At 44.6% G+C, this 23,527-nt stretch overlaps 1 protein-coding gene across 5 annotated transcripts in view; it reads right to left on the bottom strand.

The window, feature by feature from the left end:
* Positions 1-23,527, bottom strand: part of LRMDA (leucine rich melanocyte differentiation associated) — a 1,109,623-nt gene that overhangs the window by 513,453 nt on the left and 572,643 nt on the right. For all 5 annotated transcript variants that reach the window (XM_032256149.1, XM_032256154.1, XM_032256153.1 and 2 more), the window contains exon 3: positions 633-759. In XM_032256149.1, the coding sequence (XP_032112040.1) occupies positions 633-759 (127 nt within the window). The remainder of the gene's footprint in view (positions 1-632; positions 760-23,527) is intronic.

The raw sequence follows: 23,527 nt of genomic DNA, 5'->3' as shown, positions 1-23,527 counted from the left end.
CCCTAGGTTAGGTTAGGTTCTTGCCTCCGTAGGGGAGGCCATACACTGTCATGGGTCCTCTAGGCCTCTCTCTTCACCAGCCCAGCATGGCATCCACCAGTGAGGGCATAGCCAGGCCTGGGCTTCACACGTCTCTGCCACCTTAGCTCCTTTCCCTCGCCAGAAATGTTCCCCAAGCCTGCGGGAGAGCCTTCCAGAAACCTGGGAGGAGACGGAGCTTGCCTGGCGGCATTACCGGGGACTTCCCACCAGAGGTCGCCCTCTCACACAAGCCCAAGCAAACAGACCGGGCTTCGCCGCCTCTGCAGCGGTGACATTATTTTCTTTCTCTATTTTTATCTATTAAAAAGATTTCTTCACAGCCATAACTTAGATCTCTACACTGAAATGGAGCAACAGGAAGATATAATGGTGCGTTTCATTTATGAATGACCTATAATAAATTACTCTGAAGTGTCCCGAGTGCCAGAAGACAGAACGCTTTGTCTGCCCAGGGACTGTATTTCACATACTTTAATTTAGCTGACACATAAAACTCATTTGACATTTTGCAGGTATTTGTGCAGGGCGGGGTGGGGGGACGACTGTGCGGCTGGGTGGGGAGTGGGGGCCGCAGGCAGGGGAAAGGATATTCGGTTCTTGTTGAGGGTTAAGGTATGCAGGCTGGGTAACCCTGGCAACACGAGGTCGTCCCCCAGCTGATTGTTGTCCAAGATGAGTTCCTCCAGGCTCCTGAATGCGCTCAGTCCTTCCAGTGACCTGCAATGACAAAGGCAACAGGAAAAATGATCCTGCACTAAATCAGGGAGGCCATTATGAACCGAAATAAATATTTTAACCTTCCCTTTCAGGACTGGGAATAGTTTGGGCTTGGTGCCTGTCAGCAAAGTGAATGACAAGAATTAGTAGCAGGAGTCAGGGCGGGGGCGGCGGGGAGAAGGGGCCGCTAGCACCCACCGCATCCTTCACGCATTGCCAACATGAAGGATGAGGGTCACTTAGTGAGTAGCCAGGATCCAAAACAAAGGGCTTCAGATACGGCCTGCAGGATAAATTTGTCAATGTCTTGTGCCTTCAGGCACCCAGCCTCGGCTGACCCTAACCTCCATTCCCAAGATAAATAACTCTGTCACAGTTCACCTTCATTCCCTGGACACAAATTCAAGTTGTCATCCATCATTCCTGCCCAGAAATATCATACCCTCTTACAATAATAAATATAACTTCAAGTATCATTTCTTAGCGGTTCTCCTCTGTACAGTCGTGGGGGAAATGGCACGGAAGGCTCCCTTTCTCTCCGTTCACATCCTTTGACTTTTTTTTTCTTTGCCTTTTTTCTTTACTAATCACTTAATTTGCTTCTGCCCAGCATCTCGGTGGCTGCCCAAAAGGCAAGACATCTGTGGAATTACATAATCACTCTGGCCTGAGAGGGCTTTTTCTTTTATTATTTCTTTTTATTTGTTTTTGCTGCGGGTGGGGAAACAGGAGTTGTGGGGAATAGCTGCTTCAAAGCTCCTGGCTTGAAGTTACTGTTTTAATTTATGGAAAGTGGATTTCTCACTTAATTTTTGAAAGAAGTGTAGAGTGCAACCCTGTAGATGTTAAGACAGTAAATAAAAAGGTAACTGAAAGAATTAAGTACCTGATTCCAGGAAAAAAAAAATAGCAGAAAGGGAAAAATAGCCTTGCTTATACACATCGCTGAAAGTTAACTCTTAATTTTATGGGCTCTCATGAGTGTTGGGGGTGGAGGTGACACTGGGCAGTTTTGCACAAGTGCTTGCTGGGCGTACACAGACATTAATTAAAGCAGGCCGGCCAGCGGAGGGGCTTACACGGAGACACAGACTCCCAGCTGGTTCACCTGCCAGACCCGAGAGATGTGCTGAGCCTGCGCAGGCTGACAGCTGAGCTACAATGTGGACTGGAGGGAGCCTCGTATGGGATGCCTGGCTAGTCTATAAAATGTGACGAATCAGGGAGATGCCGTCCACACTATTTATTCATTTACTGATACAGCTTCCATTAGAGCCCCGTGTGCTTCGTGTGCAATGTCCGCACATCTGCTGTGAGTGTGAACTTCAGCACCAGAGCTTTCCCAAGGCATCCACTGCTCCCTTGTGGGATCTCTGCCAAGAGGACTCCGAAATGCGGAGTCAATACTTGCAAGGTGTAAAACGTGTTGTAAGTAATTAAATCTGTAGATTCCACCGGGCCCAGAGCTCTGCCTGCACGTTCCATTCCTGTCAGACCTCGGGGTGGTCCCACCCAGGACTCGCCGAGCAGAGCACGCCTGCTCCTCCAACCAACACTACCAGCCCCGCCACTGGAGGACACATTTTGGAGTAGGGGTCCGGAGATCACCGGGTTTCATTTCCTCCTCCTTTCTCTTTTTCCTCATGTTCCTAGAGGCAAAACACAACTTATGAGGATAATTGCTTGAAGGGCTAGATATCCATCGATCCTGATGTGATGATTACACATTGCATGCCTGTATCAAGATGTCTCATGTGACCCATAAATATATGCACCTGCTGTGTACCCACAAAAAACAAAAACAACAAAATAAAATAAAAACCCACAGCGTACACACATCTAGGCAGGAAGGTTTGGGACTTTCCCTCCGCTCCTCCACTTCCTGTTGTGTGAATATAGGCGTGTCAATAGCCCATCTCAACTCTCCTGTTCTGTGTTCCTTCCAGCTCACAGGATCTTGTAGAGAATAAGTGAAGGACCACTAACTAGTTACTAGCATGTTTGTTTTTTCTGTTCCTTCCTCCTTTTATTCACTGTTTTTGTTTTGTTTTGTTTTGTTTTCCCTGAAGTCCTGACCCTGCGGATGTGTCTGGAACGCAGGGGACGGGCCATGAACAAACCCACGGAGGAGGCATACAGCAAGTCAGGCTTCTGCCGGGAACTTCTGGGCTCCTCTGAAGTCCCTTCCTCCACTAGGAGTTAGTGAGCGATGTGCCAAAAGGCTTTTCAGAACTGTGCCCCTTTACCTCAAGGAGGGGTGAAGCCACTTCCCCTTAGGGAGCTTTACGGGTGGCGAATAAGTCCTTTGTGCACAAACATCAGCTGGGCTCTGCTCAAATACACATTGCTCCTGAGTTATGTTATGCAAATATTAGACTCTTCTGATGAGAATCAGCAAATGGTTGGCGGCTGGCAAGCAGAAGACAGCTCCTTTCCAAGAGTGCTTCAGGGGGACATAAAGCAAAATGACACAGCATGAAGAGGGGGAGTGCTCAGGAGCACCAAGGCAATGTCCACCCCCACCCAGACAGCCTTTCTCCCCCTGCAGTGTGGGTTCTGGGGCAGAACTCCACACCAGAGTGAGACCTCCCAGAAGAGCTGGGAAGATCAGTCTCCAATCCCCTGTCACCTGTCTGGTTTTGAGACTCTTTCTTCCATGTGACATTATTAGCTGCTCAGTAAAAAGAGAACCATATTACATAGGTGACTGCTAATGAATAAAGCCCTGTTTTCATGTTATCAGCGTGCTGTCCTCCTGGGGATTTAAGCAGCTAGATCCAGAGCTGAGGGCTGGGGCACCGGAGGCAGGGGACGGAGAGCATGGTGAATGGGGGTACTGGGGAGGACAGGTTTTGGGGGTCTCAGCTGGCATGTGGACGACAACACATATACACCTGAAGGGAGGTGTTTTTACCTTTTACTTTACTTTTATTTTTTACTGTTATTTTTACTGCTGTTTTCTAGGGAGGAATAGGAGAAAATATTTGTGTGTAGATCTAGTTAATTCCCCTAGATGCCAGATGCCTGCAAATATATGCTGTTAAATAAAATGACAATTTGTCTGCTATCACCTTGTGTGTGGACAGCAAAATGCACCCCAAAACCAGATCCCCAGCGGAGAGGCCAACTATCAGTCCAGCATCACTCGCCAGCTTCCTAGAGTACTGTGATATCTGAGGTGTGGGCTGGGGGCTGATAGGAGAGGGCAAGGTTTCACCCAGGACCTGGGGGGCTGATAGGAGAGGGCAAGGTTTCACCCAGGACCTGGGGGGCTGATAGGAGAGGGCAAGGTTTCACCCAGGACCTAGGCACAGACAGCTGGAGGGAGATTGTCCAGGTCTGGATTGTTCTGGAAACCTAAGCAGTAGCCACCCTCCCCCACCACCCCCGGAGGGTGCCTGCCTCCCACACCACCAGCAGCAATGCAGCCAGGAACTCATGCACAGGTACCATCCTCTTACCTCCTTCCCTCACTCCCAGGGCTCTGCCTGGGCTCCCCCAGGAGCTGCAGCGGCTGCTGGGAGCATGCCAGTGCCTTTTCCAAAGTCACATCAAAATGACAAAACATCACAACGCATTGGGCTCCAGTGGATTCAAACTGAGAGAACTTTTAAGTTTCCACTGTAATTAACCCTATCCTCGTTAAGATAATTATGATCAAGCTTCCTGTCAGAGTTAATATCCCAGCATCATCGCCTGTGGCTCACACTCTGCCCTCATTAGCTTATGGAAACAGCAGCGCTGAACAGGCGTGCAGCCCTGCCCAGACCAGGCCAGTGGCTGGCAAGGAGGGGCCTCGGGTGGGGGGCCAGGGGCCCCACAGAAGGGCTGCCCGTTAAGCCCCAGTCCCTTCTGCTCCTGGGTGGGCACAAATCAGTGAGCTTCATCCTTTCCCAGCAAATGAGTCACTCACCAGAAGGGAGGGGAAAAGCCAGGGCCTGAGGCCCAGGTAGGGCTGGTCGGCTTGGGCAGGAGCTTCTCGTTTATAGCCACTCTTTCCTGCCCCTTGCCCAGCCAAAAACCAGCCAGAACATTGTACATAAAAACCACCAGATGGCTGGGCGCAGTGGCTCAAGCCTGTAATCCCAGCACTGTGGGAGGCCGAGGCGGGTGGATCACGAGGTCAAGAGATCGAGACCATCCTGGTCAACATGGCGAAATTCCATCTTTACTAAAAATACAAAAAATTAGCTGGGCATGGTGGCGCGTGCCTGTAATCCCAGCTACTCAGGAGGTTGAGGCAGGAGAATTGCCTGAACCCAGGAGGCGGAGGTTGCGGTGAGCCGAGATCGTGCCATTGCACTCCAGCCTGGGTAACAAGAGCGAAACTCCATCTCAAAAAAAACCACCAGACGACACTTCCAGAACTCCTGGATCAATTCTTGGATCTAGGCTGTGCTAAGCATTCAATCTCTCCTCCCTCAGCTTCAGCCTAAACCGGGGGTGACAGGGCTGTGCTGGCATGAGCTGGGCAGTGAACAGGGGGAACAGCTGGCCACAGACCCTAAGACAAAAGCATCTGTCTCTTTGGAACTATGTTTGGCCTCAAATCCAGGAGCAAAGGCTGGGACGTTCTCTAACCAATCCAGAAAGCAAGATCTCCACTAAGATCTTGACCCACCTCCTTGATTCTGTCTAAGTATCACTGCCCATATTTTTAACTGAGGAAATGGGCAGGTCTTAGAAGTTTTAGAGGGTCTAACCTGGGTCTGACGTCTACCACCCTGGCTAGGCCCCCAGACCTGCAAGGGCCGGCTGCTGCCTGTTCTGTATGGGTCTCTCTGATGATTTCTGTCTGGCCAGGGCCCTATAAGAAGGGAACTCCATGTAGCCTCCATACTCCTAGAAAGCTGTTAAGTGCACAGCGAGGGCTCAGTACTGCCTCACCTACTGAGTACTGTTCAGTCACAACCTCGGAATGTCTGAGTGAAAAACAGCCAATAAACTCCAAGTATGGTACAGTGAGCAGGGCCCCACTGCACTGGCCGGTGGCTAGGACAGCAGCCTCTAGACTGGTATTCTTTCAGAGGCCAGAACGCCTCCCCATGGTTTCCCTGGGTCCATGCGGCTGAGATCAGGAAGGTGTAACATTCAGCAAGTCTGCATGGGTATACCAGTTCTCGTTATTAAAATATCTAAATACGTCCTTCAGTAGGTAAATAATTGCAGCTCTGAGTACCCTTCCTGTTACCCTGGCCACTCCTTGGCACCCCCTAGACCTCTTCATAATCCAGAAACTAGGAGGCCAATGCCCACCATGGCCCAGGACTACCACAGACCCTGCTCTGGCCAGCGTCCATTCTGATTGGTCAGTGCAGTTACATTGTTTCAGCATTGCCCTGGAGAGCAGACATAGTAACTGGCTCCTCTCTTACACTCCCCCCACCACGCCAGCTGCAGTGCCTGGCACACAGCGGGTCTTTGGGAAATGTCTGCAAATCCACTTCCCACAAAGGCATGGCAAAAGCCAACAAGGACAGGACAGGTGACCCAAAGCCACCTGGTGGAAAACGAAGGGAGAAAAGAGAGAATTGGTGAGGTGTGATGTGACCGCTCATATCCCACTAAATGGTCCAGTGGCACCACAGACATTTTTACACCTATTCATTTTTATAGTCTGTTTACCTTGTCCTGTAAGAGATTTTCTTTTTTTTCCATAAAACTCTTTTTATATCCTTAAATGTATGGACAAAGACAGACATAGATATGTAACGCTATATATTACTCTCTATATTATCCTTGTTATATATTACTATATATAGTATATAAAGTTGGCTGTATATCTTTTTCTGCCATTCAAGTCACATAGCCATGAATACACACACACAAATAATCATATAAATCAATACTCTAAGTGTATCAAGATGAGTAGAAACGTCTTTAAGAAATAGAAGAACATGACAAAGGTTCTGGCTGTATGAGGCAGAGTGAACGCTGACATCACAAGGGATTGTATCCATCCTGGGCAGCATAGTAAGACCCCATCTCCAAAACATAACAAAACAAAATAAAACAAAAAAAAACAGCCAGGGCCGTGTGCGGTGGCTCACACCTGTAATCCCAGCACGTTGGGAGGCCAAGGCAGGCAGATCACAAGGTCGGGAGATCGAGACCAGCCTGCCAACATGGTGAGATCCCATCTCTACTAAAAATACAAAAATTAGCCAGGTGTGGTACCACGTGCCTATAGTCCCAGCTACTCAGGAGGCTGAGGCAGAAGAATCACTTGAACTGGGAGGCGGAGGCTGCAGTGAACAGAGATCCCACCATTGCACTCCAGCCTGCTGACAGAGTGAGACTGTCTCCAAAAAAAAAAGAAAAAAATAGCCAGGCATGATGGTGTGAGCCTGTAGTCCCAGCTATTCAGGAGGTTGAGGCAAGAGGATCGCTTGAGCCCAGGAGGTCCATGCTTCAGTGAGCTATGGCTATGTGACTGCACTCCAGCCTAGGCAACAGAGTGAGACCTCATTGCTAAACAATAACAACAAAAAAGAGTGGGTTACATGACTTTGGGGTCAAAGTCAACCCCAAAGCTCTATTGAGACCCCAACATGACAGATAATCCTTGCGGTACAGAAAGTAAAATTCAACACTAGTCTGAGAGATCTGAATCCAATGCCAGCCAAAAAGCTAAAATATTAATATTTAACTTGGTCTGAAGCCCCCTGCACCATATCTAAGAATATTAAGAAAACTTTCAAATATGATGCCCAAAGAATTAGTAATAAGTAATTAGTAATAGAGAATAAGGAGCTAGAAGCCCTTGGCATTAATGTTACTTTAAAACGGAGGTAAAAAGGTAGATTCTTTTATCTTTGGAGACCTGAGGTTATATGATTACCTATGTGAAATTCTGGTCAGATGATACTTCCGAGGAGCCAGTGTTTGCTTGCCTTAGGACAATGTGAATGATGTATTTGATCATGTTATCTTTTTTACTTTTGCTACCAGGAAGCTCAGAGCTAAAGTGAGACCCAACTGTAAAAAGGTAACCCTTCATGATATCCATACTTGCTTTCTAACTTCACTGTCAAAGCTTATAATTTTTTCATAGCTTTGATATTTCATTTATCTACATATAGCTTTTTAATTTTATTAATTCTATTAGGCTAGCCCAAATCCTTTGTAGAATGAGTTAGGATATATATCAATGAAATATAGCATAGATTCTCAAACAGGAGATTTCTGTGCATTGAGGAAACGTTCTGAGAGAACAGTTGTTAATGGAGCTACTCACGTAGGACTAAAGAAGATATATATTATATTCAGAGTTCAAAATGGCTTTAAATAAGCTGCTCATAATATCTTTGTGACAGAAAGGCACAAAGTAGGCTAGAAAATGACAATCTTAGGTAGAGTCATAACTGTTTCAAAAGTGTACCTGAAGAATGCTGACTAATGGCTCACATTGTTCTACAGGTAGGTGCTGGGGATTTTGATCCTGTTTTCTTGTTTGTTTATGGTTGTTTTTGGTTTTTGTCAGTGACTTGGTTAAGGAGATGTTTATGACATTTATGGGGGACAGGACCCTAAAGAGATATTAAGAAATATGCAGTAGGATCCAAAATGATCCTGTTAGAATCAACTATTGTTTCACCTCAATAAGATGAAATTTTACAATGTCTAATGTAAACTAAATAATAAAGTTCAGCTAACCAAAAATATTTACTCAAAAAAAATTGAAAGGCAAATGAAAATTGGGAAAACATTCACAACCCCTCTAACAGTCTAAGATTTTACACCCTTAACATGGAAAGAGTTTTTATAAATCATTAAAGAAAACCTGAGGCCCTAATGGAAAAATGGCCAAAAACCTTGGACAAAAAATTCACAAAGAAATTTGTCAATAATAAAAGTGTGGGAGAAATTTTCAGCTTTGTTAGGAACCTAGAATATTCAAATAAAAATATTTATGTGCTTTCCTAGATTTTAACATAGTTTTGTCAAACTTTTACTTAAAGACTAATGAGACAGTGAAATTGCTGGATGGCAATTTATATTAAAAGACTTCAAAATAATTACCTTTTCATCCACTAATTCCAATTCCAATAACATATTCAGTAAATATCAAAGATGTGTATAAGTTTACATACAAGTATGTAAACTACAGCATTATTTACAATAACAATGGGAACAAACCTAAATGCCCAAGGATTGAAGAATAATTAAAGCTCAATATATCTGTATTATAAAATATTATATAGGAATTAAAAATAAGATTGTAGGCAGATATCTAATGAGCCAGTACAATTTTCATGCTATACATTTAAGTACCCAAAATTAAAAGTCACAGTATACTATGGTACACACACCAAGATCTCATGCATGAAAATTAAAATTCATCCATATGGTCCTCACCGTTTTCCACACAAATTTTAATTTGTGCCAAGCTTTTCTGGGTATTTTCTTTCATGTTAATGGTTAAGAATCATCAAAGTCATCTTTCTTAGTTGTTCTAGTTTATAAACTACTCTTAATGTACAATCTTGTACACAGAGACATTATAACAATTTTGTACACACATACACAAGTACATTTAAATGTATATATTTGTGTATGTGTGTGTGTGTGTGTGTGTGTGTGTGTGTGTGATACCTACATGTAACTCCCAGATACATATCATTAACCCCTGGTTAATGAGTTTATCAGTCATTTTTCAAATAGTTTTCTCTAGCTACTAAATTTTCTATTATGAATATGCATTTTATAATCAGGTAAAACCAAGGTTAATATTTCTTTTAAATAAAACAAGACAATTCCACATGCGTAAGATGCGGGAGCTTTAGAAAAAGAGCAGTGTTTGGGAAGAGGGCTTAAGTATGAATGCTTAGCGACCATCACAGAAGTGAATTTGATCCCAACCACCCTACTACACTCCTGGCCCCTAACTGCCTGTGTCCGGAGCTTTGTATGAATTCCGGGTGCCAGACTCAAAGGGAAATTTGCGTTCGGAAACACCACCCCAGGGAGAACAACCCAGAGGTGAAGGATGTAAGGAACAGCGATTGAGACAGTCAAGGTTGCTTAACCAGGAGCAGAGAAGTCTTAGTCATTTCAAAGTGCTAACCCTACAGGGTTCCAGAATGCAGAATCAAAAACAAATAGAAAATGATGTAAGCTGGGAGGAAATGTCTTGAATCAATTTTTTGAAACTTGTCAAAATGGAGAAGCTGTTCACTAAAGGATTGAGCTGCCCTGAGAGCCACTGTACTTATTTGAACAGGGGCTAAAGTCATGGAGAACGTTTAAAGGAAATTTCTGCATAGAGATCAGATTCACTGACCTCTAATATTCTATCCAGACACTGTGGTTACCTGATTGGAGCTCCTTCCTTTATAACAAGGGCTGTTACGTCAGTTCTGCTCTGCCAAAGGGTCCCTTATGAGTCAGTCTGGTAGGAAGAGGGTAGCTGAGTTCCAGCACACTCAACTCTGTGCCTTATTCTTCTAGCTGGGACTGTGCAAGGCCTCTTTAATATCTTCCTAATTATGGAAAGAGTGTTAATATGTGCCCATAATAAAAAGGCACCTGTTAGAACCCTGACCTCTTACAGGATGTAAACTACATATTACAGCTACAGCTCTATTTGTGTAAAGTATGCCCTATGATAGTCTTCTTACAGACTCAGAGACTTTGAATCCTAGAGGAATTTCAGGCTGTTCCACCCTCGCCCTACTTCACAGAAGATGACTAATGTCCAGGGAGGTAAAGTGGCCTACCTGAAAACACACATAGTCACCAAGCCACATTTAGGACCTTTGTACATAAAGGGTAGTGCTCCCCAACTATGTTAAAGTACCTCTACATCATTTCTAGCTGTGGTCCAGAAATGGACATTCGCCACTGCCACATCCTTTATCTAACCATTGTGTGTAGCTTTGTAATCCATTCATTGTATGTCCTCAATTACTAATATCATGATGGACCTAGATGGCTTTTGAGCTCTTTTTCCTTTTACTTTGTACTCCATGGATCCTCCTAGAACAATCTCCCAAAGAGCTAGTTCTTAGAGCTTTTTTTTTTTTCCTGTGAAGTTAAGTACGCATTAGATGGAACTGGGTTGAGATTTGCCAGCTAATGATCCCCTTGGTGTGCACCTCTCTAGCTTATTCATTCATTCATTTATAAAAATGTATCGAGTGCCAACCCTGTGCCTAGTACTTTGCTAGTCTCTAGAGCTACAATGACTGTACAATAGTCTCCTACTATTAAGTAGTAGGTATAGGCAGGGAAGCAGTTATCAGATAATGCAGAGTAATAGGTTGGGATGATTCGTGCTACTCTGAGAAGGAGCTGGGGCTGGTGATGGAGATGGGCTTGAGCTAAGTCGCAGTGCAAATGATTTCTCATCTTTTGAGCATCTGCTGATACTTTATTCCACATCTGGTGCCGAGGGAACATAAGGAAAAGAGATAACTTGATCCTGGCACTCAAGTAATCTACAGTCCAGAAAGCTAATTTGCTACCAAAAAGCATGTGGTGTGGTACCCACTTCCAGCATGCCAGGAATTCAGTGAGCATGTGCATCTGGGGATACAAGTTATACACAAGTCACGGAATCTGCTCCCAATGCTGTTACTACCTGTGAAAGAGACACAGAGAGAGAGACGCTGGGCTTGGAATAAGGGAACACCACACAGCATGGCACATCATTAAGCAGCATGGATAAGATGGGCTCTGGAAGTCGAGAGGAAAGCAATGAGGGCTATAGTAAGCCCTTTTTGTTTTTGGCCCACCCCTTCTATGCTTGTCCTGAAGGTCTTACAGCAAGTCCCTAAGGACAGAGACAAGCAGCAGATGTCTCTCCAAGAACATACTAGATGAGGGGCAGCCTCTATGCCTTGCTCCCATCATTCTCCTTCTCTGGGCTCTCCTCCCTCCTCAAAGCGAATCTTTCCTGTCTTTTTTCCCACCCTGGTGACAGGGTTTGGCCTGGGCTTTGACTATGTCTCTGAAATTATTTTGATTCACGGCTTGAGATTTTACAAAACCACACATGCACGCATGGAGCCTGTGGCCTCGGGATAGTGTTTGTTTTTAAGAGTCTAAAGAGTGAGTTTGTTTGGCGGGTTCTATAAATGGGGGTTTTCTTTGCTAGGGAGATGTAAGGGAGTGGACACGCTGTACCGCAGCCACGGTATGTGTGTACCTCACCATGGGGCGGAATGCAGAGCCTGGTGGGGGAGGCGCCCACAGCCATTGGGCAAACATATGTTGGGCCAAGAACACTGCTCTTCAACCTCATGAACTGTTTGCTTGAAAGATAACAGTGTCTCTTCTACACAAGCCTTTCACCACCCTCCATAAAGGGAATTTTTAATTCAACAGATGGTGTCTACTCATTGCAAGCCAACCAGAAAAGGAGACATTTACATGGCTGGATCTCAAGGCCCCAGGGACTCAGAGGACCCCTAATCAAATACTTGCCCAAAGACCAGCTCCTCATGGGCAGGGCCCCTCCTGGAATGGACTCAGGCCAGGAAGGATAGTAAAAACGTGCCAACTGTTGATTCTGTGAGGTCCCAATTGGCTGAAAAGGTGAAAACATGTTTTCTGTCCCAGACTACAAGATAGTTTTATATCTCCAGCAGGAAAGAAGGCCCCGGGAGATACGGTGACCTCCTTGCTTCTGGAGCCATTTTCTTTCTTCCAAAATAGCTCTAGTCCATGGTTCACAAAACCTCTCAAAGAATAACTTGGTGAACTTGCTTTCCAGATCCTCTCATGGCACATCTTGGGCCCTGAGTACTAGCACCCAACAATGTCAGGGACAGAGAGAGCAAATGTTTGCAGTTGTGCAGCATGGAGAAAAAGAATTTTTCCCAGCACTGAACTAAGGCTATTTCCTCCGTGTCTGCCTCTCTCTGGTTATCTGACTGCTGCTTATGGCAGCAGGAAGCCGGTGTGGTGTTTTCACAGGGACTGTGCTGTTCTGATGGCAAATATCTTGTCAACTCAGTGAGGCCAAACGCAAATGGAGTCGGTGAACACACAACATAAGACCACTCCATTTAGAGGCATGAGCTCTGTTCTCAAGTCCTGGATGTGGTCTGAGACTTTGGAAAGATAACACTTGAGAAATGTAACTTTCTAATCTTTCAAAGTGACAGAAAATCCCTGACCTGTCCAATTTGCAGATATCAGAATGGATATCATGTACTGAGATACAGTACATGAAGACAAACCTAGATCAATTGCTGTTTAGCTGAAAGATTGTTTCTGAAAAATAAATGTGGGTATTTTCTTTTCAAAGGAAGAAATTATTTGCCTCAGAAAAGGAAACAGGTTAGTGGCTAAACCTCCAACAGAAATACTGATATATTTCAGAATTATCTGACCACGTGGGGAGATGGCAGCTCAGGACAGCTTCAGTCTTAGGAACAACCAGGGAACCTGATCCAGGTCCTGGCTTGGTTAGTGCCTTGCTATAGTATTTCAGTCAAACGCTTGCCCGCTCTGGGCCTCACTGTACTTTTTGGTAAACTAAGGAGCCTAAGCTAGATTATTTTGGCAGTCTCTTCATTTTTAAATATCCCATGCACCAAAGTGGGTTGCAAGATGAAAACTCCCAAAGTTTTATCATTGCTTGAAGCATTCCACCACTCAGTAACAAGTTCAGCATGAGACTGGCAGACTATCCCTAACCCTCAGATGGCCAAAAAGATGGGGGTCAGAAAGCAGGGCAGGTTTCAAGCCTCAAGTATGAAACCTGATTTAAAAAAGCGATCTGGGGGAAGGGGAAAGTTAGGGGAGAAAAAACTCCATGCTGCTTTTCTTCCTCTTCCACAGCAACCCAAACTAGGAAGTGAGAGGCAAAGTATCACACCGCTCGGAGGGCAAAAGATAAATGTTTGATGAATTGGCCATTGGTTGTGAAGTGATGGGCTTTGTATGTGCATAATGGCTGAGCTGCCTTTCCAAGCCGATTTCCTGCCAGGATAAGAAGCCATAATGGATGGACCTTGAGATGCCCTGGACAGAGGCAGCTTTAATTTGACTGGTTTTAATAAAAGTAATTCTTAAAAAAAAGAAGAAGATGGCAGAAGGAAGAAGATAGTTATTTGAAGAAATCAGAAAGGCTGAGAATCACATACATGGAGAGTAGACATTAACCACTGGCTTTTCCATTCGCCACACTCATCAAGCAGAAGAAGAAAAATTGATTTTATTACCTCTATAAGTCATCAAAAAGTTTATATGTGCCCAGCATTGTCCATTCTCCAGAGACACTTGAGATATGAAGATTAAACAGCCTGGCTGAATAGAAAGGTACCCTAACAACCGCAGACTGGATCCTTCATTCATTTATTTATTCCTCCTCCAGCAAATATTTATTGAGCATCTCCTACCCAGGCCTAGGATGAATAAAACAGGTTTGCTCCCAGCTCAAGTGGAGCTGACGGAGCAAGAAGCATGGTGGGCAAGGCTTTCCTAGCAAAGCAAGGAAGATTATTCTGGTCTAAGGACTCCTACTGTGCTAGGTGCTCTCTGCCAGGCAGCCAGATCTGCACGTCCTTGCACTCTGGGCCCTGAGGCTAATTGTCCATTTCTGTATTTATGCCCTGATATGGTGCCTTGGCCCTACATTTGTGTTCGCCTTCACTCAGGTGACAAGGTCAAGATAATCTCCATCAGAACAACACATTGCTTGTGAAAACATTGTAAGGCCAAGAGCAGCAATCAGACAACTGGGAAGTCAGATGGGAGAAAAGAGCTGTAGCCGAGCCCTAGGAAAAGCTCTAGCTGTGCCTGTGAGTCAGTCACTGGTGGACATTTGTTTCTTCCATATGCACAATGTGGGGCTGGAGCAGGTGACTGGCTCTATCTTTTGACTAACTTTTTTTTCTTTTTTTTTTTTTTATATTGGAATTCAATTTTTCTTTTCTGTTTTTTTTTAAGTTTATTTTATTGCCTTTTAGGTTTTGGGGTACATGTGAAGAACATGCAAGATTGTTGCATTACTTTTATTGGAGGCTTTCTATGGATCAGACTCTGCCAGGCACTAGGAGTACAACCCTGTCCTCCAAAAGCCCCAGATCTCATTAACAAGAACATAAACAGATGACCATTGTTAACAAGGTTTCAGTGTTTCTTCTCCTTCCAAGTGACCTTAAAAGGTCTCCAAGATCTCTCCTAATATCCAAATATCTTAAGATTAGTATCCCCACCTCCACTTTTGACTTTTAAGACAAAGTACGGAATTACAAACAAGTTTGGTTATTCAAGCACTGAAATGGTCACCTTCCATAATACCATGCATTTTTTTCCCCAGCGTTACAAGGACACTTTTCCTTAGGAAAAAGCCTATGCAAAGTGCAACGTTGAAAAAAAAGTCCTCCCCCTGCTCCCGCCTCTGCAGGTATACATTTTTCCATGACTGCAAAAGGAAAGTCACTCATTACTAAACAGCTCAGCAGGGCTCACACTATTGAAGAGTATAAAGTTTTATGTGCAGGTCTCTCCTTCTCTCTCTGGGTGTAAGTGAGAAAGTGAGTGAGAGAAAAAACCGGAGAGGCCTGGCTCAGGAGTCCAGGATGAATTATAGACTGCCGCTCAAGATTCACAGCTCTTCGTGGTAGGAGGTTAATATTCTCACATGTCATTAGGTCTGCTGGCTCTCCTGATGGTTCATTGAAGCAGGCAGCAAATTATTTCCTCATGCTGCAGAGGACAGCACACTTCAAAGAAAGGGAACTCAGGTCAGGACAGGCCTCCGGGTGGATTAATGACTTGGGATCACCATGGGTTGTCTGTAGGTAAGAATGGGCCTGAAGCTTTTGACAAAGCTAACTTTTTGATCAGTCTTCACCCGGCTTTCAAGCCAGACCCCTAGATTTTATTCCTATCACCTTCTAAGGATCTGCCAAGACCTGCAGGAAGATTGAGTAGTGTGTCTGGTCATTTTATCTTCACTTGAAATGCCTCCACCTGCTCACTACTGATGTACATCACAACTACAGGTCAAGGTAGAGCTTAAGCCCTATTTTCTTAGAGGAGATTTCTCTGTCCTTCCCAGACCCAGCTGACCATGCCTGGACTAAATACCCAAAGGACTTCTATTTGCACACTTTCTCTATCACTGGTCCATGAATTTGGTCTATTGTCCACTGTCCCAGGTATCTTACTCTTGTCTCCTTGACAATTACTTAAGCTCTGTGACCATGGGCACAATGGGTTATATTTCTTTACACACAGTAGCAGGCCCAATTCTCAATCCTGCCTCCTTTCCAGAAGAAAAGTCCAAGAAGAGAGCCAGAAACGTTTCTAATACAGATTCATCAAAAATTTTATTTGAAGGCAGCTTGAAAAACATCACTTCTAAAGATAACACTAACTGAAAGAAAGTTGGAGGAAGAGTGATGAAAACCATGAGACACTTATAGGAAGTCACGGACAAATGCACTCCTCATGTGCAGAATCGCTAAGTAAGCGTATTTCGTGCAAATGTCCACCATAGTCCATATTCTGTTCTTTTCAGTTCCGGGTTTTCTGGATGGCAGTGGGCCTCTCTCTGAGGTCTTCAGCACCATCTGGGAGGTTGCCATGGTGAGGGGATTGGGAGCTGCCAGGGGAAGCAGGAGGAGACTCTGCTCACAGGCCCTTTCCAGGCCCCACACACAGGGCCCCCTGAGCTGGCAGCTTGGGCAGGAGCCAGTGGCTGTGGATGCCCAAATGTCCTCACCTTAGAGTGAGGGGCTGCACTGGGACTGAAGGAATAAAAAGGACTAACATCAGGCAGCCCCCGATTTCCAACCTGCAGGTTCAAATGGAAGCTTGGGAAAGTGCTTGGCAAACCAGAAAGCACTCAAGAAATATAAGTGGAGGTGCTTTCAGTTCCAGGCCTTCTTCCTCGGCCTGACTTAGAACTGTTCTCTTCTGCTTTTTCCTTAGATCCCCACTCTCTTTCTTCTAAAATACCTTTATTTACCTGCCTTTATATAACATGTTTTCCTTAACATGCATAGGGAAAGCAAATAAAAACACACATACATATCCATGTACCAAGTATCCACACACAGACAGTACAGACAGCTGAGAGATGCGGGGTAGGCGACCCCCATCCAGTCCAGTCTGGGTCAGACTCCAGCCCAGGCAAAGCTGCTGAGCAGCCCTTCCTCAGCTCACCTTGTGTCCGACACATCCAGGGAAGCACTGCCCAGAGGTCAGCAAGCTGGACTTACTGCATGAACAGAGTCCTCCCCTCTCTGGGCTCAGATTCCTCCAGAGTGGAATCAACGGGAGTGACCAAATCAAACTGTGTAAAGGGGTGGCTCGTGGACCACCTGCACTAGAATAAAAAATCCAAGACTTATCAAAAATTCAGACGCCCAAGCCCAGCCCTGACTTATACATCAGGCTCTTTGTGTGTGGATATCCATGTTCTAATTCCCCAGTTCATATCTATATCTACCACCACTGGGGTCCCCAACTCAAATACATCTTCAGGGTCCAGTCAGGTGATATACTGCATTTCATTGAATCCAGGGTGCATAATTATAGACACATTATTTTATGTACTGGAAGAGAAAAAAGACCACTGTCAATAAAGAAGGACCCAAGGTTTTCCTACCTTAAAGTGCCTCAGGAACATTCCTTTTCTATATTCTGCTTGTTACTTTGGCAGAAAATATGAAGCAAGGTCATTATTTCAACAATAAATATTTGCTTTATACTATCAAGTTTATGCCCTTTCTGTTTATACAATAGTTTTTGTCTTTCAATGCCAAATCACAACAAGTAGTCAATGACATGTGAAGCACTGTACCAAAAATATATATAAGTCAACTGAAGCAAAGAGAATAAGAACCACCATGACCCAATTCAAGAGTGCACTGATAACAGCAACTCCATCACAACTGCCTCCTGGTCAGTGACAATTTCAAGAAGCCATCAATTTTGAGATGGATTCAGGTATGCTAACATGTAAAAGAGATGTACATCTTAGAAATGCAGAAATACGACAAAGGCACATAAGACAATTTGGAGGGGTGAGGACTGAAGGAGTCAGAGAGCACACACTCCACTGTGTGACAACTATGTCAGCATTTGTGCTATCCACAAACACCACAGTGAGCTGCACCCGGCCCAAGGGTAAGGTGACCATAAAAGTTGCTGTCTACATTGGGATACTTTCTAAAGGGGGCACTATTACTGGTTATGACAGGAAAATGGCGTTAACTAAATGCCAGTGAGCTGCACCCAGCCCAACGGTAAGATGATCATAAAACTTGCTGTCTAAATTGGGATACTTTCTAGAGTAAAGGAGGCACTATTACTGTTTATGCCAGGAAAATGGCATTAACTAAAACTGTCCTGGGCAAACTGCGATGAAATTTACCCTCCCTATTTTCCACCAAACTGTAACACTTGGTAACATGATGACTACAGATGATCAATCTGAACATTCAGAATCTGTGAGATTATGCATTGATTGAAGCTACTTTTCACTTTATGTCTTTAAAAATCTCCAGAAGCCTGATATCTTTTTTTTTTTTTTTTTGAGACGGAGTTTCACTCATGTTACCCAGGCTGGAGTGCAATGGCGCGATCTCGGCTCACCGCAACCTCCGCCTCCTGGGTTCAGGCAATTCTCCTGCCTCAGCCTCCTGAGTAGCTGGGTTTACAGGCACGCACCACCATGCTCAGCTAATTTTTTTGTATTTTTAGTAGAGACAGGGTTTCACCATGTTGACCAGGATGGTCTCAATCTCTTGACCTCATGATCCACCCGCCTCAGCCTCCCAAAGTGCTGGGATTACAGGCTTGAGCCACCACGCCCGGCCCCAAGCCTGATATCTTTATGCCTTGCACAGTTCCCTTAAATGTCCTCAACTACCTTGCAATTACCCAAAACTCCCCCTTCCTAATACGACATGTCTGTGCATTTTCCTGAGACCACTGCAAAATCCCCCAGAGATCCCTACAGTTGTTTGAAGCGATTAGATTTGTGGTTCTCAAGTGGGGTCCATGTTGTCCCCCAAGGGACATTTGGCAACATCTGAAGATATTTGTGATTGTCATGACTGGGTAGTGCTACTAGCATCTAATGAACAGAGGCCAGGGAGAAGGCTAAACATCCTACAATGTGCAGGACAGGCCCTGACAACAAAAATTATCTGTCCCAAAGTGTCAATGGTGTTAAGATTAAGAAACCCTGGAACAGATCGAGGATACGACTTTTGCTCTGTCTATTGTCAGGCAAGCTGCTCTCCTTCATTTGAGTTCTGACAACCTTGCTGGTGAGCTGTCTTCCACAGCTGCCAAGGGCTACAGCTAAATCCTCCTGGCCCAAATCTTGTACTAGGAAGGAGCCTCCACCATGATGGAAGATGGCACAGATGTCAGTCTCCACGAGGAAAGTAATAGAACTTTCTCAGTTTCATGGGAGCAGACAAGATTGACAGACTGCATGACTTTCCCTTTCTCCAACGTCACTAGAAAAGAAAGTGACAGCAAACATATCGGGCAGGTTGAAGCTGCAGCTCTCATTAGCACTTGGGGGCCCTGCACTTTCACAGATGTGTTGCACATCTGCCCTGGAAGTCACAGCAGCCCAGGAAAATATCCCACGCAAAATGGACTTGTCCCAGGCTTCAGAAAAGTTTCCTCAGACATTTCAGATCTGACCCAACACAGCTGCCTGAGTGTAGGCAGTCACTTTGATCACTGCTGTTGGGCTGCTTTCTCCATGGGAAGTAGCAACTGGGCTGGAAGTACTACAGGAAGACACCTCCCCACACAGACACCTTTTAGAGAATGGAGACTCCTGAAGGTAATGAGAGACCACCAACAGAAAGCAAGGGAACTGATTCAGGACCAAGGACAGAACATGAGGTGTAGTGGTCTCAAAACCAGGCCAGAAACACTTCCTGTTAAATTAGCTTCCTTGGGCCACTATTGCAAAGTACCACGAACTGGGTGGCTTAGAACAAGGTAAATTTGTCTCACATTCCTAGAGACAAGAAAGCCGAAATCAAGGTATCAGTATGGACATGCTCCCTCTGAAGGCACTGGGGGAGGGTCTGTTCCAGACCTCTCTCCTAGCTTCTGGTGGCATGCAGCCTACCTCCAGCCTTCACATGGCATCCACCCCAGCCTGACTCTGGCCTCTGCATGGAGTCCGCCCCAGCCTGACTCCAGTCTCTGTGTGGTATCTGCCCCATGCATGTGTGCATCTTTTCAGATGGCATTCTTTTTACAAGGACACCAGTCGTATTGAAATAGGGGCCTACCCTGCTCCACATAAGCTCTTCTTAACTGATGATACCTACAACAATCCTATTTCCAGGTAAGGTCACCTTGTGAGATACTGGGGGTTAGGGCTCCAACGTATGAACTCAGGAGAAGGTCACAATTCAGCCCATATACAACTTCTAAGTTACTACCATTCTTATAAGAAATGCCAAGGTTCTCATCAGGACCTGAGGAAGTGGTTTTGCAAGGAGGCAATATCACAAGCAGCTATGTGAGCCAGGTATTAAGAACTGAGAACCCTAAGCACTGATGCGGCCGTCAAATCCAACCTCCTTAAACCAATTTATTTTTATTCTTTTTTCCTAAGACCTGGCTTTTGATTCCTAGTGTAAGATGACCATCACTCAGAATATAAAACTACAGCACACTATTCATCTAAAGTTCCCACTTGAATCCATCCTCATTCTCTGAAACACAGCCAGAAACCTAGAGGTAGGTGAGTAACGCCTGGCACGCAGAAGTCAGTGTTCAGTAGAGATATGTTCCTTTTTCTCTGCCTGTCAGTCCCAGGGATGATGTCACAAAATCAGGATGTTACAGAAGCTCATAAACATTGAGTCAGAAAACTGTGACTCTGGGTTAAAGCAGTATTTCAATATTCTAGTCCCAATTCTTGGCCAAAATGGAGAAAATGGAGAGAAGCAATGATTATTATGTTGACACTAGAGGAAAACAGATTAAAAACTAAAACAAAACCACCTACCAAAATAAACAAATCAAAGCTAACCAAAAAAAAAAAAAAATCAGAGTATTTGGGCCACCCAGTATAGGGGGCAAGCAGTAATATATCCTTTTTAGACTATTTTACCTTTTTAAGGCTATTTTCCTCACAGCCTTAAAAGAATCACCATCATGAGTCAGAAATCAACATTATCAAAGGAAAAAAGTCAACATACATTTAAAGAGAACCTCCATTCCAGTTGCTTTTATCCGAAGTATTAGACAACTGCTGCACTTAAATTGTTTATAATTCTTATGGAGAGACAAGATGTCGACGTGTAGAAATTCAACAATACAAGATTCAAGGAGTAAATTGAGATAACAATAGAACTGTCACAAAGCAATATATGATTATATGCCACATAAACAATATAGAAAATAAGTGCTACAGGAACTCAGACGGAGTGATTTCTTTAGGCTGGAAGTCCAGGAATGACAATTTCAAAGACATAGATTCTGAGATGAGACTTGAAAATCATAAAATAATACTTTGTATAACCTCTTTAAGAAAACAGAAGCCGGGCGCAGTGGCTCACATCTGTAATCCCAGCACTTTGGGAGGCCGAGGCGGGTGGATCACAAGGTCAAGAGATCGAGACCATCCTGGTCAACATGGTGAAACCCCGTCTCTACTAAAAATACAAAAAATTAGCTGGGCATGGTGGTGCGTGCCTGTAATCCCAGCTACTCAGGAGGCTGAGGCAGGAGAATTGCCTGAGCCCAGGAGGCGGAGGTTGCGGTGAGCCGAGATCGCGCCATTGCACTCCAGCCTGGGTAACAAGAGCGAAACTCCGTCTCAAAAAAAAAAAAAAAAAAAAAAAAAGAAAACAGAGGAGTTGGTAATGGAAGTTTCAGGAAGATTTTATTTTAAAGTAGCTAATATTATGTAATAATTAAAGGCAGCCAGTGAAATCTGTTTAAGTGGATACCTCATCATTAAATGATACCAGCATAATGGCATATTCTGACTAATAGTTGATGGCTGGCGTGGCAGGCATCTTCTAAGATGACTCCCAATGTTTCCCCCACTCCTGGTAGTCACAGCCATGTATAATCCCTTCCACCTGAGTGTGGGCTGGATCTCTTGACTTGCTTCTAATGAACAGAATATTGCAGAGGTGATAGATATCACTGCTAAGATAAGATTACAAAAAGACTGACTCCTGTCTTCCTGGACCTCTCCTTGTCTCTCCCTTGTTCACTGCCATGTCATGAGCTGTCCAGTGGAGAGATCCATGTGGCCAGGAACCAAGGTAGGTCTCTGACCAACAGCAAGCAAGAAAGTGAGGCCTTAGTCTAGCACCCATGAGGAACCGAATCCCACCCGAAATCATGTGAATGAGCTTGGAAAGGGATCCTCCCCAGGAAGACTGGAGAGGACTGCAGCCCTGTCCCATGCCTTAACCACAGCTTTGTGAGAGACCCTGGGTTAAGCTGCATCCAAACTCTTGGCCCACAGAAGCTGTGTGATAAATACTGTTTGTTTTTATATACTGCTAAATTGGGTAGGGGGCAATTTGACACTCAGCAATAGATAACTAATACACCTGGCAAAGTGCTGGCACATCTATTTCTTCAGTCTTCCATCCAAGTCCTCTCTGGCCTCATGATAAAATGGATATGAAATTTAACTAACTGAGGTCAGAAGATAACAGAGGAAAATAGACAAGGAGGGATTGTACCTCAGATTTTGGATGGTGGGCACTTTGCATTTACATATATGATTCTGAAGAGACATAAGCTCAACATCAGGAGGTCTGGGTCTGAAACCTTCTCTGGTAGCCTTTCCTAGAGGGAGTGGATATTTAGATGCTGCAACCAGGAGACTAGTCTTCTAATAGTCGGCTACTCTAGATCATGCATCCCATGAAGGCAAAGTGCCATGCCCCCAGAGGGCTGAGCCACACTCACTGATGCAGAGCCAGTGATCCACAATTCTACCATACAGTCTTCCTTCTAGATTTTTCCTGTGGCCTATCTCCTAAAGCCTAAGCTTTAGAAGGAGGCTAAGTTGTGGAACAAAGAGGTCCACTGGCTTGAATTAACATCCTTCAGTCAAAGTGGCAGCATGTTAAAGCATTTTTGAGTTCTGCACGCTGAACTGCTATTTTGGTTCATTATGTTTCTAATGGTGTCAACTTTGGTCTTTGGAAGAAATGGGATGAACCAGCACTATCTTCAGGGACTCTGTCTTTTTGGTATGTATATGCAAACATGGTGCAGAGCTGGAGTTCCTAGAAACAGGCCTTGAAATGGGGATGTGAGTGCAAGTCATATATTTGGGAAGTGATCACACAAAGCACCAGAAAGTGAGATTAAAAGGGGAAAGATGTCAATAAAGGATGTATTATGAGGTGGGTTACTGCTAAGGGCAGCTGGGTTTAACCCTGTAAGGTCAGGCATCAGCAAACTTTTTATGTAAATAGCCAGATAGTAAATATATTAGGATTTGTGGGTCATATGATCTCTGTTAAAACTACTCAGCTCCATATAGAAGCAGTCATAGACAATATGTAAATAAATAGGCATAACAGGCTGGGCGTGGTAGCTCACACCTGTAATCCCAGCACTTTGGGAGGTCGAGGCAGACAAATCAACTGAGGTCAGGAGTTCAAGACCAGCCTGCCTAACATGGTGAAACCCTGTCTCTACTAAAAATACAAAAATTAGCCGGGCGTAGTGGCAGGTGCCTGTAATCCAGCTACTTGGGAGGCTGAGGCAGAAGAATCACTTGTACCCAGGAGACCGAGGTTGCAGTGAGCTGAGATCACACCATTGCACTCCAGCCAGGGTG

The sequence above is a fragment of the Sapajus apella genome, unplaced genomic scaffold (genome assembly GCF_009761245.1).
Source record: "Sapajus apella isolate SASKATOON/1434 unplaced genomic scaffold, GSC_monkey_1.0 scaffold94, whole genome shotgun sequence".
NCBI classification, from domain to species: Eukaryota; Metazoa; Chordata; class Mammalia; order Primates; family Cebidae; genus Sapajus; species Sapajus apella.
The sequence above is the reverse complement of the archived record's forward strand: the minus strand, read 5'-3'. Positions and strand labels throughout refer to the sequence as shown.